The sequence below is a fragment of the Cryptomeria japonica genome, chromosome 4 (genome assembly GCF_030272615.1).
Source record: "Cryptomeria japonica chromosome 4, Sugi_1.0, whole genome shotgun sequence".
NCBI classification, from domain to species: Eukaryota; Viridiplantae; Streptophyta; class Pinopsida; order Cupressales; family Cupressaceae; genus Cryptomeria; species Cryptomeria japonica.
The window spans coordinates 502,113,517-502,132,552 of NC_081408.1; the positions used below are offsets into that span (position 1 = coordinate 502,113,517).

General features: G+C 35.1%; 1 protein-coding gene across 1 annotated transcript; it reads left to right on the forward strand.

The window, feature by feature from the left end:
* Positions 1 to 941: 941 nt before the first annotated feature.
* Positions 942 to 3,293, forward strand: LOC131053483 (cytokinin hydroxylase). The gene is made up of 5 exons (XM_057988107.2): positions 942 to 1,330; positions 1,412 to 1,641; positions 1,784 to 2,037; positions 2,142 to 2,508; positions 2,592 to 3,293. Exons 1-5 carry the CDS (start codon positions 1,045 to 1,047, stop codon positions 3,036 to 3,038), a joined length of 1,584 nt encoding a protein of 527 aa, XP_057844090.2. The 5' UTR covers positions 942 to 1,044; the 3' UTR covers positions 3,039 to 3,293.
* The last annotated feature ends 15,743 nt before the right edge of the window (positions 3,294 to 19,036 follow it).

Consider the following 19,036-nt stretch of genomic DNA (forward strand, 5'->3'; position numbering starts at 1 on the left):
CACTAATTTTTTACTTGCTTTGACATTTGCCTCAAGTACAATAGTGTAACATTTAAATTATAATTTGTGCAACTATTAGTAATAATCATGACCCTGAATTGAAGTTAAATCCTCCTTTCTAATAGTATAGACCTGAACCCTAATCTTATCATTGCCAATCCTTTCCAAAATCAAATTTTATCATAGGCCCAAGCCAACTTCATCCCAACTTAGCCTTACTCTCTAACTAATGCATACAAAATTTGATTTTGAATGTTAGTGTATTGTATAAATGGGCAAAACCCTTGCTCATTTATAATTGAGAAGAAATAAATCATATTTTAATTATCAAATGTTTATAATTAAAACATATATGATAATCATTACATTAGCATCTATATATACAATGACAAATACTAAGACATCTTGCATTTAACTTTCAATATTTTTTATTGTGTTCGAATATTGTTGAATCAATGCTCAAAATCTTACTATAATCAAGATAACTCATAAGATTCCACCCACTTAATAACAAATACTACTTATTTTTTAAACACCTTTGAATCTAAATTTAAGACCATAAAAATTTGAAGATGCCTATAACAGCTTCGAGACACTATAAAATGTATTTTCTAATTTCTTATAATATAATTATCTCACTCAATGACAAAAATATATATAATAGACCTTTCAACAAAACATATATTATCGAACGTAGATATAAGTCCTATTCAATGCATAATCTAGAATCTAACGCTCTTATGAATGTTATAGGTTTAATAATCAATTACTTGCATGGATACTATTTTCGCTCTATTCAAAAGTCAACACAATATTATTTAAAATCCTCTAACGAAAGTGATGTTTTGTCCCTTTTTGCAGAGTTTTAAAGGATAAGATAACATCAATTCTGCAGCAGCTTTAAACACGATGGGGACGACCAGCGACTTGGCCGGCCAAAAGTATATCCAACTCGCAACTTCGTTCATACTTTGTTTTCACAAACTGGATTCTCTTTTCCCATTAAGTTCCACTACATACTCTACTCGCTTAGCTCCAGACTTCATGGATTTACTGAAAGCAGCTGTAAATACTTTCTTAGTCGTAGTTTTGGTTACTATCTGCCCATTTTTTGCAGGTTTTGTGTTTCAATACTTATGGAGGCCATGGATCATTTACAGAGCTCTGCAAAAGCAGGGCTTCAAAGGTCATCCTCCCCGATTCATGATTGGCGACTTTGTGGAAATTGGAAACTTGGTGCAGCAGCAGATGCTTACTGATTTGCCTTCCATAAGCCATGACATCAGAAATAGAATTTTCCCTTATATAGTCAACTGGTCACAGAGATATGGTCTCTTTCTCACAGATGTCTGTTTTGTTTCTTAAAAGATTTGGGTTTTAAGTTCTTATGTGTGGACTAATGGTTGTGCAGGAGAGAAATTCGTTATATGGTTTGGTTATGAGCCCAGAATTGTTCTAACCGATGCAGAGCTCATCAGGGATCTTCTTTCTTCCAAGTACTCTGCTGACTGCGGAAGGTCTCCAATGATTATAAAGATGCTTTCTGTGGGCTTGGGCAATGGACTCTTCACTGTCAATGGTCAAAGATGGTCTCACCAGCGCAGAATTGTGGCCCCTGCTTTTCATATGGAAAAGCTTAAAGTTGTCATTACATTGATTCCTCCACTTCATTCTCCTTACTTTCATATATTATTCAGTATAGCATTCTGGGCATGTTTTAAAAAATGGGTTTTTGGGGTTTTGAATCTCCTTATTGATGAGAATTGTTGTGTTCAATTTACAGGCCTCTGTTGACATCATGTCCATGTGTACAAATCAATTGGTAAAGGAATGGAATGAGATTATGAAGGAAGCTGCAGAGGGGCCTTGTGAATTAGAGCTAACTGCTTTCCTGGACAGGCTTACTGCAGACATTTTCATGAGGATCGGATTTGGAATGGACTACAGCAAAGGGGGAAAGGAAATATACGAGGACATCAGGGGTTTAGAGGAGATAATGAACCACAATATTCAATATCTCTGGCTCCCAGGTTCCAGGTATGACATGATTCTGTTTTCCTCAAAGGTAAATTTGAGATTTGGTTTATTTTGAAATACAGTAAAGACACTTTTGAATTCATATTTCTTTTTTTCCAAAAAAGTTATATCCCCACACCCTCAAATCTGGAGGCTTGGAAGCGGCGCAGAAGATTGGAAAATAGCTTGAAACAGATTATAGAGAAAAGAAAAGAGAGTGGGTCATTTGGGGATGATCTTCTTGGCTTGATACTCTCAGAAGTACAAAATGTTTCTTCAGATGAGAAGAATTCCAGGTATACAGAACAGCAAGTAATAGATGAGTGCAAAACATTCTTCTTGGGAGGAAGAGAAACCACCAGTGTTCTGATAACATGGGCAATACTCCTGTTGGCACTCAACCAGGATTGGCAACAAAAAGCTCACGAAGAAGCAACTGCAATCTGTGGAAACAAAAATCCCACCATGGATTGTTTAGGAAAGCTCAAAATTGTAAGTATGGTTAACAAATTTTGGGTTTGGAAACCCTCCCAAGAGAAACATGTCAATTAATTTAGAAAATTTGTTTTTGACAGATTGGGATGATACTGAACGAGACGCTGAGGTTGTACCCACCTGGAGTAGGTGTCGCCAGGCAGGCATTCAAAGAATTAAAATTAAGAGATGATTTTATAATTCCCAAAGGTGTGAATGTGGTGGGAGACATATTAGCAGTCAACAGGGACCCCAAATACTGGGGAAGTGATGCAAATGAGTTCAGGCCAGAGCGTTTCAGAGATGGAATAAGCAAAGCTACAAACAATCATCCCTATGCCTTCATTCCATTTTCTAGTGGGCCAAGAGTGTGCATAGGCCAGAACTATGCCTTATTAGAAGCAAAGGTTTTAATCACTATGCTGGTGAAGAAGTTCAGATTTAGTGTGAGCAGTGGGTACAGGCATGCACCTGTAGCCTTCATCACTCTCAATCCTCAACATGGGATGCCGATAATGGTGGAAAGAATTGAATGCAATGGGGATTAGTCAATAGTTGTTCGTATGCCATCGTCACCCAAGGTCCTTGTCCAGACCAGTCATGTTTGACGAAAAACATTTCTTTGTGTTTTTTTAACCCTGCTTTTAAATGTATCTCCAGTCTTTGAGTCGAGAGTTGATTTTTCCCGTTAGTTTTACCCTTCTATGTTAGAATGGATCTCGTCGACCCTCTGAGTTTGTTGTATATATACTCTATAGTTGTATTTAAATTTATAATGGTATGTTATCTTATTTGTGGGATGATTTTAAAATCTACAAAATTATTTAGTTAGTTATTATTCATTGGAGGTATTCGTTCTAACGAAGTTATTTAAGGCACGATCTTATATTCAGTCTTTATAATGTTGGGGGCTTGCACTCAACAAGATTTGATTTCTAGTGGGCTCATTTAGAACTATTCAACTTTTTCACAAAACTAAACATCTATTGACAAAATATACTAGTTTGAATCTAGTGGAAATTGAATTTTCATTTTTCAAAATTTGAAATTAATTTCTTCATGTTGAATTCAAATTATTATTTGATATTAAATATTATTTAAAATGCATTAATTAGTGTTAATATTAATACAATATTTTTAGTTATTTTAATAACAACTTCAAAATTAGTATTGATGCTAAGGTTTTTTAATACCAAAATAATATTCTTACTTATTATTTTAAATTCTAATGATGATTTTTATTATTAATAAAAATATATATTTTTAAGAATATTATAAATAAAAATTTATGTGATATTATATATGCATTAAAAAGAAATGATTAATGTATAGATTATGTATTATTATTTTTCTTTATGTTTAGAACGTATGATGTGATTAGATTTTATAAGACATGGACTTCAAATCTCAATTTTAAGCAATTGGTGTGTTAAATTGATCAATATAAAAAATTAAGTCATTTAAATATTGCTTGACACTTTTATTACGCTGAAGGCGTCTCCTATCTAAGAATGGACGACCTGAAATATAAAATCAATGATGTGCATTTAACTAAAGGCGTGCAAGACGATTGGGACGTCTACTGCCATTGATAACTTTTAAATTTTGGTAACTTTTATTACTTCTCCCCATGCATTACTCGTTGTCAGAGTTATCACTGTTTTCGCCATCATTTTTTTTAATAGTCGTGTCATCCGTTTTCTTCCTCACGCAAACGTTTTACGTAATAATGAATATCCTGCCTTGTGGAAGTATTTGCGAATGGTGAACGCGAAGTCCCACGTATTCTACCATGACAGAAAAGTAAAAGAAATGTTTCGTTGCTTGCCAGGACATTAATTCTAGATGGAACGATCTTTTGTTTACTCTAACATACCGCCAAAAATATTATAAATAAAAATTTATGTGATATTACATATGCATTAAAAAGAAATGATTAATGTATAGATTATGTATTATTATTTTTCTTTATGTTTAGAATGTATGATATGATTAGATTTTATAAGACATGGACTTCAAATCTCAATTTTAAGCAACTGATGTGTTAAATTGATCAATATAAAAAATTAAGTCATTTAAATATTGCTTGATACTTTTATTACGCCGAAGGCATCTCCTATCTAAGAATGGACGACCTGAAATATAAAATCAATGGTGTACATTTAACTAAAGGCGTGCAAGATGATTGGGACGTCTACCGCCATTGATAACTTTTAAATTTTGGTAATTTTTATTACTTCTCCCCATACATTACTCGCTGTCAGAGTTATCACTGTTTTCGCCATTGTTTTTTTTAATAGTCATGTCATCCATTTTTGTCCTCACGCAAACGTTTTACGTAATAATGAATATCCTGCCTTGTGGAAGTATTTGCGATTGGTGAACGCGAAGTCCCACGTATTCTACCATGACAGAAAAGTAAAAGAAATGTTTCGTTGCTTGCCAGGATATTAATTCTAGACGGAACGATCTTTTGTTTACTCTAACAGGCCGCCAAAAATATTTTCACCCCGTGCTTGAACAAGTCTAATTCGTAAAAGATTAGGTTAATTAGCCAACCCATGTCACGAACATGGTGGCAGCATAATTTTTAAATAATTTCAATTTGCTTATAATTTTTTTTAATTTCTTTTATTATTTATATTTTTATTATTAAAAAAATTATATAAATTTTTAAATTTTTATTTGAATTGTTTCTATTTTAAAATTATTATTATTATTTTTATTATAATTAAAAAATTATATTTAATTTTTAATGTTTAATAAGATTAAGTAGATTTATATTTGAATGGTATTAATTTTTATAATTAATATCATTGTCTTAAAAATATTAAAATTATTTAATTTAAATATGCACGAGGTCACAAAGTCCAATCTCTAGGTACAGTCTTTCGTTATCAACATGGTTGCCCCTGATATCAAATAAATAAATGAAATGATTAGATAATATTCAATGTTGTATTCACTCTTATTTATAAACATAGTTGTCTCTTAAGATCTTAGGTTTTAAATAATTCAATACGTAGACATTATTTTTAAAATTTGTTTTAAGCTTTGTACCCTCCAATATATTATTTAAAATATATTTAACTATCGACATATTTATATTATACAAGCATATTCTAGATGGTATGTTACCTTTAACTTCTTTGTTAATTCGTGGTATTTATATTATATTAGAAAAGAGATATTAAAGGTTACTTTATAAATAATAATAATATTATTAAATTTTAAAAATCGGTTTTATTTTTTATTTGGCTATTTATTAATTTATGAAGTTTAATATTTATTGTATTTTAATTTCTATAAATATTTAATTTTGATATGAATTTATTTCACACTTCTTAGTTTCCACAATTCATGGAACCTGTGTGTTATGCTATTTCTGATTTGATTGCATGAACTTTTTTGATCATATATTTTTGATATATTTGAAATTTATAGTTACATATCTATTATATATTTAACTATGTATATGTGTACTATAAAAATTTATGTTTCTTTTTCAAATAATAATATTTAATCAATTTTTATTTATAATTGTTATATATTTAATTATGTATTCTTATATTTATTTTTCATTTTTCTATGATTATTCTTTTAAGATGATAAGTACAAAAAGTGTCACCATGTCTTTTCAAAAATTTGGGTGGCATTTTCAAATTTATTTTATTTTTCTTTAAATTCTTTTTAGATAAGTGAATGTTTTAACGTCCAAAAACATGCAAAAAAATATTTTAACTTGAACCTATTATTTCTTTAGAGACATGTTACATTCATATTTTATTATTTTAATCATGGATCTTTTCATTAAATTTAATTTTTTTAAAGGTGAATAAATAAATTCAGGATATATGTATATAATCATATAATTGCAAGATTTGAATATCTAACCTTTATATCCTTATCACTCTCCTTATATCTCTATATATCTCACCATCTCCCTCTCTATCCCATATCTATCTCACTATTTCTATCTCTAACTCTATCATTCTATGTCACAATCTCTCTCTTTTCTCTCTATCTCCTATATGTTTATATCTATTTACCTCTCTAGCTCTACCTCTCCATTTCTTTCTTCCATCTTTCTTCTATATCTATCTCCTTATCTCTCCATCTCTCTCTGCCCCTATATCTCTCCCTCTCTTCCTCTCTCTATATATCACTTCCAATATCTATCTTTATCTTTCTATTTCACCCTCTCTCATTCTCTTCCTCTCTCCCTCTATGTATTTACCTCTTCCATCTATATCTATCCCCTACTTCTCACTCTCTATTTATCTCTCCATCTCCTTCTCTCCATATCCATCTCCTCCGTATGAATCTCAATCTCCATTTCTATGTTCACGTCTCTATCTTTATCTCGTTACCCCCCCCCCCCCCTCTCTCTCTCTCTCTCTCTCTCTCTCCCCTTATTGCAAACATTATATGAGTCTACTAGTAATGGAGCTTGATAATGTTCCCAGTTCAAAGGTTTTGTCTCAATAGAGAAGCTATCACTTCTCTATTGAGACTTTTGTTAAATGACCTACCAATTTTCCTCATGTATTACATAAATGTGTGAAAAAAATAAAGCAATTTTTTTAAAAATTGACCTCCACACAAAAATTACAATCAAATATCTAATCTATATTTGTTTCATCGCCCATTCAAATCAATCAATCATATTCAGTTAAAAGTAAGTATTAGACTTTTCCAAAACAATAATTTCTCAATCAAAGAATGGACTATGAAATTATATTTGCAGTGTGCTCTTCCCCTTTTAAAGAAGAAATATGAACAATAAAAGAGGGGTTTTCATCTCCAGACATGACCACCATTGCGCTTTCCTTCTGGTCCTTACAAGAAGATGTCATCATTTGCTAAATGGCCTACCAATTGATGTCATGTATTTTTTATATATGGATTCATTATGCATGTAAGGGTAAAAAAGTGGTCATTTCAAGTTGATTGCCAATACATATTCTATATTGCCTCATTAACCATTCACTTTGACCACTAAAAAAATTGCACACCTAATCCAATACGTATGCACAAATGTCCCAGTAATAATACGCTATTGGTATCAATAAAGTTGTACAACCCCTCTAATTACTAACCTCTTCTCTAGCTATTGAGCATACCGGTAACTCACCCCTCACATCCATACCTACACCTATTCTAATAGGCCTCAAAATTTAGTTTCTACTCTTATATCCTATATCACATATATACTTGTAGATAAAATGGATCAAGTAGAAAAGAGAGGTTGCAATAATATGGTGATTTAAATTCAAACTTATGCAACACCATTAAATTATCATATTGTTACACATGTACCACGCATGAGATTTTTGACATTAAAATTGTTAATGTATGAGTGTAATGGACACCCATATACATAAATATGATATCATTTATAGGAGCATGTGTCAATTTTTTATGAAATATTTTTGGCTAGTCTATTTGTAATTAATCTTAAGGGTTATGCTATATTAAATGGTTATTTTTATTGCCTTGATGATTTAACAAAGATTTTCTTACACAATTTAAAGTCATCATGAGAAAATATTTTAAAAATTTGTTAACGAAAAGAGATGAAAAATAAAAACTTTAGACTAATAGATTACATTTAGTTAAAGATGTTTGTGTATAGTTGACAAAAGCATATTCAAATGTTATGTAATGCAAAATTCATTATATGTTGTATCATACGAAATTATTATATGCTATATATAATATAATGTAACCTTTTTTTAATGTTATGGTTATATTTATTATTTTATTATGTTATGGTTATGCTATATTAAATGGTTATTTTTATTGCCTTGATGATTTAACAAAGATTTTCTTACACAATTTAAAGTCATCATGAGAAAATATTTTAAAAATTTGTTAACGAAAAGAGATGAAAAATAAAAACTTTAGACTAATAGATTACATTTAGTTAAAGATGTTTGTGTATAGTTGACAAAAGCATATTCAAATGTTATGTAATGCAAAATTCATTATATGTTGTATCATACGAAATTATTATATGCTATATATAATATAATGTAACCTTTTTTTAATGTTATGGTTATATTTATTATCATGTATAATATTTTATATTTGAAACTATTAAATATCAATACAATAGAATATATTACTAATATATTTCTAGTTATTATTAAATATATATATAATATATAGAAAGTGAGACATATTGATGGAGATGGATTAAATGAGAGAGGAATAGACAATGAGATATAGAACATGAGAAAGAGAAATATAAGAGCTACAAAAAAAAACAGAGAGATAGAGAGAGAGATCTAGAGAAAATGGAAACTAACAATCCATCTCTATTCATCTTCCTCTGCATCTATATCTATATCTCTTTTCATCTCAATCTATCCATAGTTCTTCTTTCATATCTCTCTCATCTCCATCTCTCTCTACCCCTTATCTCTCCCTCTCTTTATCTCAATCTAAACATCACTTCCTATCTCTATCTATAAACCATTTTATTTTATATTGACCTTTTACATCTTTTTGGCGTACCTATTGCACACCAAGGTGCAATTGCTAGTTATAATTTAATATAAATTTATAGTTGTGATAGTGTTTTTGATAAAGATAAAAGGGTTTTACATGGACCTGAAGCCAAGAGTTTTACAGAACATGGCCATTAGCCAACCAAACAGAAACCAACAACAAAATAGGGGAACACCCCAGACCAAACACAAAAGAAAAAAAAAACAACAGGCAACAAAACAAAACACAGACAAACACTCAATTAAGCAAGTGCACCAGCTCCTTGTTCTTCTAGATGGTAAGCTTGTTCATCTCCTCCAATTCCTCCATAATGAAGCTGGAGGTACCCTTATTGTTGCTCATGCCTCTGGTCTTGGAACTAGGGCCCGTAGTTTTATTGCCACCAACATCAGAGTCTTCACCGCCCAGATCTTTCTTTCTATTACTGTCATCAGGATCACTGTCAATAGGATTGGATATGTACTCTACCATCATGGCATTGATCTTTTCTAGCCCCTCCATATTATTATTCATGGCCTCCTTGTGATAGTGTTAATGAAATAATAGGTTTTGATATTGTAAATAAATAAAATAGTATCTATATTTAAAATTAATTTTAAGGAATGTCGCATTCATACAATTTACTTTATTGTTTGGGAAAACCATGTGATACAATTTGGGGAAAAAAAAAAATTAGCAAAGATGAAAATACTTTGTTATTGTTGAGATTTCTTTGCTAGTTCTATACTACAGACTAGTTTCAATCCTTCTAAAACATTCTTTGACACAATGTCTTGGTATTCTTTGAGTAACTTTGCAACCTGCTTCTATGGTATTTCCACTCCTTTTGCATTGGTGTTTTCGACATCCTTGCTACTCTATCTCCTAGGAATGAGTGTAAAAAAAGTTCTCTCATGCTTCAATCCATCTAGGAACTTTCTCCCATCCATAAAACAAATCTTAGCACTACTGCACTTTACTTCATTATGTTATTCTTCCAAGGGAATCAATATGTGCTTCTTTCCATTCATGCTTATTGTGTAAGTTTTCTTCCTTCCATCATGTATGGCTCTTCCATCATACTACTAGGGTCTCCCCAACAACAAATGATAGACATACGTCGACATGATATCACACAATTCTTTATCCTTATAGGAACCAATGTGAATATTGACAAGGCATTGGGCCCACTCATCAAATTTATGATCATCATGTATCCAATGAATTTGATATGGGTTTGAATGTTTAATCCTCTTCAAGTTTAGCTTCCATACCATCTCTTTTGAGACCAAATTTTTTGTATTACTAATTGCTATAGATGACAACCTTACAACACTTGCCTCCCAACTTGCATTTAATTTGGAACAAGATTCTCCTTTGTGTATGTTCATTTCTATCTTCCTTTTGAAACAAGGATCTCCTCATGACTAATAATTCTTCCCTTTTTGGATGTCCTATGGACCTAGATGATCTATCCTACTCTTCCTTGGAATAAGTGTTTCTGGCTCCAAAATCTCTTGTCTTTTTTATGCTTCCTTAGTGGCATTCAAGGAATGAAGTCCTACTTCCCCACACTAAAAAAATATTCTCCTTCCTCTGGTTATGGTATGAGTCTTCATTGGGCCTTCTCCCCTCCCTTTGAAAAGGGCTCCTTATTTTTCTTGTTCAGTGTGAGGTATCCTCTCAATGCATTGTGTCCATCTTTCTAGATCTCTTCAATTTATTAATTCTCTATATTTGTTCTACTCTTCGAGATAGCTTGTCCTCTATCTTTAGTGAAAATTGGTAGGCTTCCTCCATGGTGGTCATCTAGACTAGGCTTGATTCCTATTCTATGTTGGTTCTGAGACCATTAATACAATCACTCCACCCTCTCTCTTCCAACTTCACTATGTCAAATTATAATGATCATCTTGTGGAACTCCTCTATTGTCTTCTCTATCTTTCACATGTTTTGAAGCTTTTTCAATAGTTCTAACTCATAATTGGTGGGTATGAATTGACCTTTCACTTTCATCACCATCTTATCCCATTTTGTGATCTACTCCTTTCCACCTGATGGTGGCATCTCCCTTCAAATTGGTTTTAGCAACCCTCACTCACTCTAGATCTTCAATCTCCTCATAGTCAAAGAAATCCTCCATCTCATTCACCGAATCGATCGACTTCTCCGATTCAAACTTCTAGCATAACTAGGGATTTCAATCCTTGGGTTCTTCCCAATATTGGTGATCGCCTTCATTATTTTAATTTGATTAGACTCTTCTTTTTCTTAACTATCTTCATCCTAATCTCATACTCTTGGCTCCTCATCATCACTCTCCTCTTTTAGTTTCAAGTTTATGCCCTTCCTCTACTCGTCCTCAACAACATGTAGTCAATTTTCTTCATGGATCTCATCATGTCCATCATCTCCTCTACCCTTTCAAAAACATTGGCCATTGCTAGAATTCTTATTGGCAACATCTTTCCTTTGGCTTGGTTGTGACTACCTCAATTCAACAATCTGGGTCAAGGTTGCAACTGCTTCACTTTGTTTATTCGTTGACAATAGATGTATGTTGCCTCCGGTTGATAATCTATTTACACCAATGGCCTTCAAAATACACACCTCCATAGAACTTGGATCTTTGTATAATACCACTTGATGCAATTAAGGTTAGAGGTTGTGGGTCCTAGACTATCCAACCTTGCAACCAAACCACACACAAAAGAACAACAAAAAATGAAAGTGAAATAGATAAATAAATCTTATTGATCATAATAAAAATATTATATGTTCACAAGCCATCACATGCTAGTTACATTCACCAATTGGCCCCACATGCAAACACATTGGTTGCCATGGGCTTATTATTGAAAAAATACTAAGACAAAAGTCTTCTAGATCTACCTTCCCCTAACTATTGCTCCCTAACTACTAATGATCATCTACCACAAGTAAAAAGGTGCTTATATATATTAGATTCAAACACTATAACTTATCCACATCAGTCTCCCAAGTCCAGTTATTGGTGTAATGTGTGCATTAACTCCTAGTGCTTGAAGAAGGTCCAAAACTAGATGCAGATAGGAGTGGACCCATATGGATGTTGTTTCATCCTATGCATGTCATGTGACATGTTGTGCAAGCTCCACAAGGTTCAAAAAGGTTTTTCAAATATCCAACTTTAGGTTTGATCTTAGGTTCTCTAGGATGCCCTTGCATCAATACTTGAGTTGCAAGGTGAGATAGAGTATTATTAAGCTATTTTTCTACCCAATCATCAAGTAATTACTTCCCAAATCTTCTCCCAACTAGAGAAGATTGACCCTTCATAAATGATCTAGTACTTTGAAGGTGAAGAACATGAAGGAATATGGTGCAACATGTACCCTAGACATCCAAGCATTTATATACTAATGCTTATGCATTAAAGTCTAACTAAATGTATAAGTCCACCTAATAAGATGAAATGGTAAAGAATACAATCAATTTGATTAAACACATATTGATTTAGCTTTAAACATAGTATTTTATATGTTGTACTATACGGGTATGTGCAGCAAGTTGTGGTACCAAAAGGGGGTCTTAAGATGCCACTTTTTTCTGAAATCAACAAAGTCCGAAATTCAATGACAAATTGAAGATAGTTACACTCCAAATTTGAAGATGCAACAAGAACAAGAGTCAGAGTGCTTCGAGTCTACTTTCTAAACTACTAATTTTTTTTTTAAATGGTGGAGATTAAGGACTTCAAAAAGGGGGGCCACAAAAAGTGGTCCTCTTTTTATGCAAAAAACATAACATAGCATATGTTGTGGCCCCCCTAAAATGTTAACTTTTTTTTTGAATTTTTAAAATCACTTTAGTGAGAAATTAGCTAACACCTTGTAGTTTATGCCAGATTTTTCAGCTAATTTTTTAATGAGTGTGTGATTTTTTACTAATTTTCGAAGTGGACACATCCCGAAAAACAAAAATTTGAGCGTGCTCCCCCCTAAAATCTTTGATAACTAATGGGCATGTGCACCAAGTTGTGGTACAAAAAGGAGGTCTTAAGATGCCACTTTTTTCTGAAATCAGCAAAGTCTGAACTTCAACGACAAATTGAAGATAGTTACACTCCAAATTTGAAGATGCAACAAGAACAAGAGTCAGAGTGCTTTGAGTCTACTTTCTAAACTACCATTTTTTTTTAAATGGTGGAGATTAAGGGCTTCAAAAAGGGGGGCCACAAAAAGTGGTCCTGTTTTTATGCAAAAAACATAACATAGTGTTTCTTGTGGCCCCCCTAAAATGTTAACTTTTTTTAAAAAGATTTAAAATCACTATGGTGAGAAATTAGCTAACACCTTGTAGTTTATTCCAGATTTTTTAGCTAATTTTTTAATGAGTATATGATTTTTTACTAATTTTCGAAGTGGACACATCCTGAAAAAAAAAACTTGAGCATGCTCCCCCCTAAAATCTTTGATAACTAATCAAAAATAAATAAATAAATTTATATTATGTAGAATGGAGTCTAGTTTGTAAAAATATAAGTTTCTTCAAAATTCAATGAATGTGTAAAAAACTATACCCAAAATATTGCATGTTAGTTTTTGACAAAAAATGGACACACTAACAAAAGAAATTATGGATGAAAGCCTTAATGAAATCAAAATGCAAAAAAAAATACATGCTTGGATAGTTAAGAGAGAGATTGAGGTTGCTATGGTGTTTTTTTTTAGTTTCATTGAAACACGTGCAAACCTGATGGAGAGCATGACCAAAAATATGTGAAATTTTTTAATCTTCTCATAAAAACATGTCTCAGGCCTGAAATGGTCGTCCAACCCTTTGGGTTGGATGCCCAAGTAAAATCCAACCCAAAGGGTTGGTGGTTTCCAATCTAAACCATTAGGCGAGCGCCAAATATGGCGCTTGCCAAATGCAAAATTTTGAACTTTTACATTAGGCACTCACCAAATGTGAAAAGCAAATTTTTTGCATTTGGCGAGCGCCAAATGTTTTGCATTGTCCAAAGTGAATGTTTTGTGAGTGTGTAGATTTTCCAATCTCGGCACAATTTATATCCACCCTCAAAGGAGAATATATACATGAAATATAACATTTAAGTATAAGTCACATTTCAATATGTCTTTTTTCTTTCTTATACTTTAAGTTATATTTCATGTATATATTGGTAGGATGTTTGAGAGTGGTTTCAGCTCTATAGGACTTATAATGTAGATTCTAGTTTTAAGAGGATCATATAAAATTTCAGACTTAGTCAAATTTTTGTAATCAACATGTTCCTATTAGCATTGTTCAGATATGTATCTCACTCTCTTTATCATCCCCAAACTCTAGACCTATCTCTATCCCTCTCTTGTCTCTCTCACTTCTCTCTCCCCTCTTTAGGTAAACCCAACTTCTCTACCTTTCATTCCTTCCTTAACCCCATATCTATCCTTGACTCCCTCCCTCTCTCTTCTCTCTCATTCTCTTATTATTTCACTACCCTCCCTCTCCATTCTCTTGGTCACTACCTATCCCTTGTATCTTCTCTCTCCCCATATCTAGGTCTCTTCCTCCCTCCCTATTCACCTGACTACCTCTCCCTCCCTATCTTATTACCCATCTCTCCCCCCGCTCTAGGTATCTCACCTAATTAATTGTCCACCCTCTAGTTCTCTCCCCCCATCTCCATATTTCTCTCCCTCTCCCTTACCCCTATCCATTTATGAAATCTCTCCCTCTATTCTCTCTCTCCAAAGCTATCTATCTCCTCATTCCTTAGGTCTTTGAATCCCTCCATGTCTACCTCTCCATCCATCCCCTCTTATTCATCTCTTTTCTATTCTATCTATTCCCTAGATCTCCATTGTCTAGGTTGTCACCTCTCCCTCCTACTCTCTCTACCTCCCTCTCTCAAATTTCTAGGTTTCTCCCTCATTCCCTCTCCACCTCTATACTTATCCATTAATGTCTCATTAGTCACCTATCTTTAAGCCCCTCTATCTATCTCTCCTCTATCTCACCCATCTAGGTATTTAATCTCTCTCTCATGCTCTACATATCTCATCTCTCTATTTATCCCCTCTCTAGTTCTCTCCATTCCTCTCCACCTCTCTCTCTCCATCACCCCTTACCCATCTCCCTTTATGAACTCTCTCCTTCTCTTATCTCTCTCACCACCTCTTTATCTACTAAAAAATCTAGATCTATTACTCCCCCTTTCTTATCTCTATTTTTTCTCTCTCTCATCTCTAGGTCTCTCCTATACTCTCTCCCTCTCTCTCACACCTTCCCTCCTTATCTCCGTATCTATCCTTCCCTTCCTCCATCTCTCCTCTTCTTATTATTTCTCTCCACTCTCTTTGTGTTCTCTTAATGAATACCTCTCCCTCCTAACCTCTCTTTCCATACTAATTTTACTCCTTCCCTCCATCTTTACATATCTACACCTCCCTCTTTGTCTCTTAATCCCCTTGTATCTCCTTCACCTCTCTCTTCCTAGGCTCTCAATCTCTCTCCTCTAATTATTTCATTTTCACCTCCTTACCCCTCTTAGCACACTATATGGTGTCCTAAGGGGTCATATGGTGTTGTTAGGGGTTATATGGTGTCATGAGGGGTGATATGGTGTTCTATAACCCCTTAGGACACCATATGAACCCAAACGGCACCATATGGTGTCCTAAGGGGTCATATGACGTTGTTAGGGGTCATATGGTATCCTAAAGAGTCATATGGTGGTCTATGACCCCTTAGGACACCATATGACCTCTTAGGACACCATATGGTGTCATGAGGGATCATATGGTATCGTATGGGGTCATATGGTGTCCTAAAGGGACATAGAACACCATATGACCCCTTAAGACACCATATGACCCCTTAGGACACCATATGACATGTCCTAAGGGGTCATATGGCATCTCAAAGGGTCATAGAACACCATATGAACCCTAAGGGCACCATATGAACCCTTATGACACCATATGGTGTCATTAGGGGTCATATGGTGTCCTAAGGGGTTATAAAACACCATATGACCCCTTAGGACACAATATGACCCCTAACAACACCATATGATCCCTAAGGACACTATATGACCACTCAAGACACCATATGGTGGTCTTAGGGGTCATATGGTGTCTTAAGGGGTCATAAACCACCTTATGACCCCTTAGGACACCATATGACCCCTTAAGAAATCATATGATCTGTTAGGACACCATATGGTGATGTTAGGGGTTATATGGTGTCCTAAGGAATCATAGAATACCATATGACCCCTTAGGACACCATATGAACCCTTAGGATACCATATGACATGTCCTAAGGAGTCATATGGTGTCTCAAGGGGTCATAGAATACCATATGACCCCTAAGGACACCATATGACCCCTTAGGACATCATATGGTGTCGTTAGGGGTCATATAGTGTCCTAAGGGATCATAGAACACCATATGACCCCTTAAGATATAACATGACCCCTAACGATACCATATGACCCCTCAGGATACCATATGGTGGTCTTAGGGGTCATATAGTATCCTAAGGGGTCATAGAACACCATATGACCCCTTATGACACCATATGACACCATATGGTGTCGTTAGGGGTCATATGGTGTCCTAAGGGGTCATATGGCATCCTAATGAGTCATAGAATACCATATGACCCCTTAGGAAACCATATGACCCCTAATACCACCCTATGATGTCTTGAGGGGTCATATGGTGTCATTGGGGGTCATATGGTGTCATTAGGGGTCATATTGTGTCCTAAGGGGTCATATGGTGCTATATGACCCCTTAGGACACCATATGACCTCTAACGACACTATATGTTGTCCTAAGGGGTCATATGGTGTCTTTTGGGGTCATATGGTATTCTATGAACCCTTGAGATACCATATGACTCCTTAGGACATTTCATATGGTGTCCTAAGAGGTCATACTATATTCTATGACCCCTTAGTACACCATATAATCCCTAACATAACCATATGGTGTCCTAAGGGGTCATATGATTTCCTAAGGGGTCATATGGTGTCCTAAGGGGCTATAAGGTTTTCTATGACCCCTTAGGACACTATATGACCCCTACGGCCACAATATGGTGTCCTGAGGGGTCGTATGGTGTCGTTAGGGGTCATATGGTGTTCTATGACCCCTTAGGACACCATATGACCCCTAACGCCACCATATGGTGTCCTAAGGGGTCATATGGTTCCCTTATGGTTCATATGGTGTTCTATGACCCCTTGAGACACCATATGACCCCTTAGGACATGTCATATGGTGTCCTAAGGGGTCATATGGTATTCTATGACCTTTAACATCACCATATAGTGTCCTAAGGGGTCATATTATTTCCCAAGGGGTCCTTTGTTGTCCCAAGGGGTAGTAGAATACCATATGACCCCTTAGGACACCATATGACCCCTTAGCACACCATAGGGTGTCGTGACGTGTCATATGGTGACGTATGGGGTCATATGGTGTCCTAAGAGGACATAAAACACCATATGACCCCTTAGGACATCATATGGTGTTTTTAGGGGTCATATGATGTCATGAGAGCTCATATGGTGTCCCAAGGGGTTATAGAGCACCATATGACCCCTTAGGACACCATATGTTGTCATTAGGGGTCATATGGTGTCTTAAGGGGTCATAGAACACCATATGACCCCTTAGGACACTATATGGTGTTTTTAGGGATTATATAGTGTTGTATGGGATCATATCATGTCCTAAGGGGTCATAGAACACCATATGACCCTTAGGACACCATTTAACCCCTAACGACACCATATGGTATCCTAAGGGGTCATATGGTCTCCTGAGGGCTCATATGATGTTCTATAACCCCCTAGGACACGATATGACCCCTTTTACCAACCTAGTACATGACATGACTATTTGTGACACCATATGACCCCTCAAGACACAATGTGGTGTCATTGGGGGTCATATGGTGTCCTAAGGGGTCATATGGTGTCATTAAGGATCATATGGTGTCCTAAGGGGTCATATGATATTCTATGACCCATTTAAGCACCATATGACTCCTTAGGACATCATATGACCCCTTAGGACATCGGATGACCCCTTACGACATCATATAGTTTTGTTAGGAGTCATATGGTGTTCTAAGGGGTCATATGGTGTCCTAAGGTTGCATTTGGTGTTTATGACCCCTAAGGACATCATATGACCCTTTAGGACACCATATCACCCCTTAGGACACCATATGACCCCTAACAACACCATATGGTGTCCTAAGGGGTCATATGGTGTTCTATGACCCCCTAGAAGACCATATGACCCCTTCTAACATCCTAGCACATGACATGACCACTTGTGAAACCATATGACCCCTCAAGACACAATATGGTGTCGTTAGGGGTCATATGGTGTCATTAGGGATCATACAATGTCCTAAGGGGTCATATGGTATTTTGTGACCCATTAGGGTACCATATGACCCCTTATGATGCCATATGACCCCTAACGATAGTATATGACCCCTTAGGACACCATATGACCCCTATTGACACCATATGGTGTCATAAGGGGTCATAGAACACCATATGGCCCCTTCAGACACTATATGGTGTCGGTATGGGTCATATAGTGTTATTAGGGGTCATATGGTGTCATTAGGGGTCATATGGTGTTCTGAGGGGCCATAAAACACCAAATGACCCCTTAGGAAACCATATGACCCCTTAAGACACCATATGACCCCTTAGGATACCATATGGTGTTGTTAGGGCTCATATGGTGTTCTAAGAGATCACATGGTATCCTAAGGGGTCATAGAACACCATATGACCCCTTAAGACACCATATGTTGTCATTATGGGTCATATGGTGTCCTAAGGGGTCATAGAACACCATATGACCACTTAGGACACTATATCATGTTTTTAGGGATTATATATTGTTGTATGGGGTGATATCATGTCCTAAGGGGTCATAGAACACCATATGACCCCTTAGGACACCATTTCACCCCTAACGACACCATATGGTGTCCTAAGGGGTCATATGGTATCCTGAGGGGTCATA

What these genes read in the sequence shown, in the direction of transcription:
- LOC131053483 (XM_057988107.2), top strand. Translation starts at nt 1,045, where the DNA reads ATGGATTTACTGAAAGCAGCTGTAAATACTTTCTTAGTCGTAGTTTTG. An exon ending in CTCTGGCTCCCAGGTTCCAG is followed by an intron (nt 2,038 to 2,141) that starts GTATGACATGAT and finishes TTTCCAAAAAAG; the next exon opens with TTATATCCCCACACCCTCAA. An exon ending in GTTTAGGAAAGCTCAAAATT is followed by an intron (nt 2,509 to 2,591) that starts GTAAGTATGGTT and finishes TGTTTTTGACAG; the next exon opens with ATTGGGATGATACTGAACGA.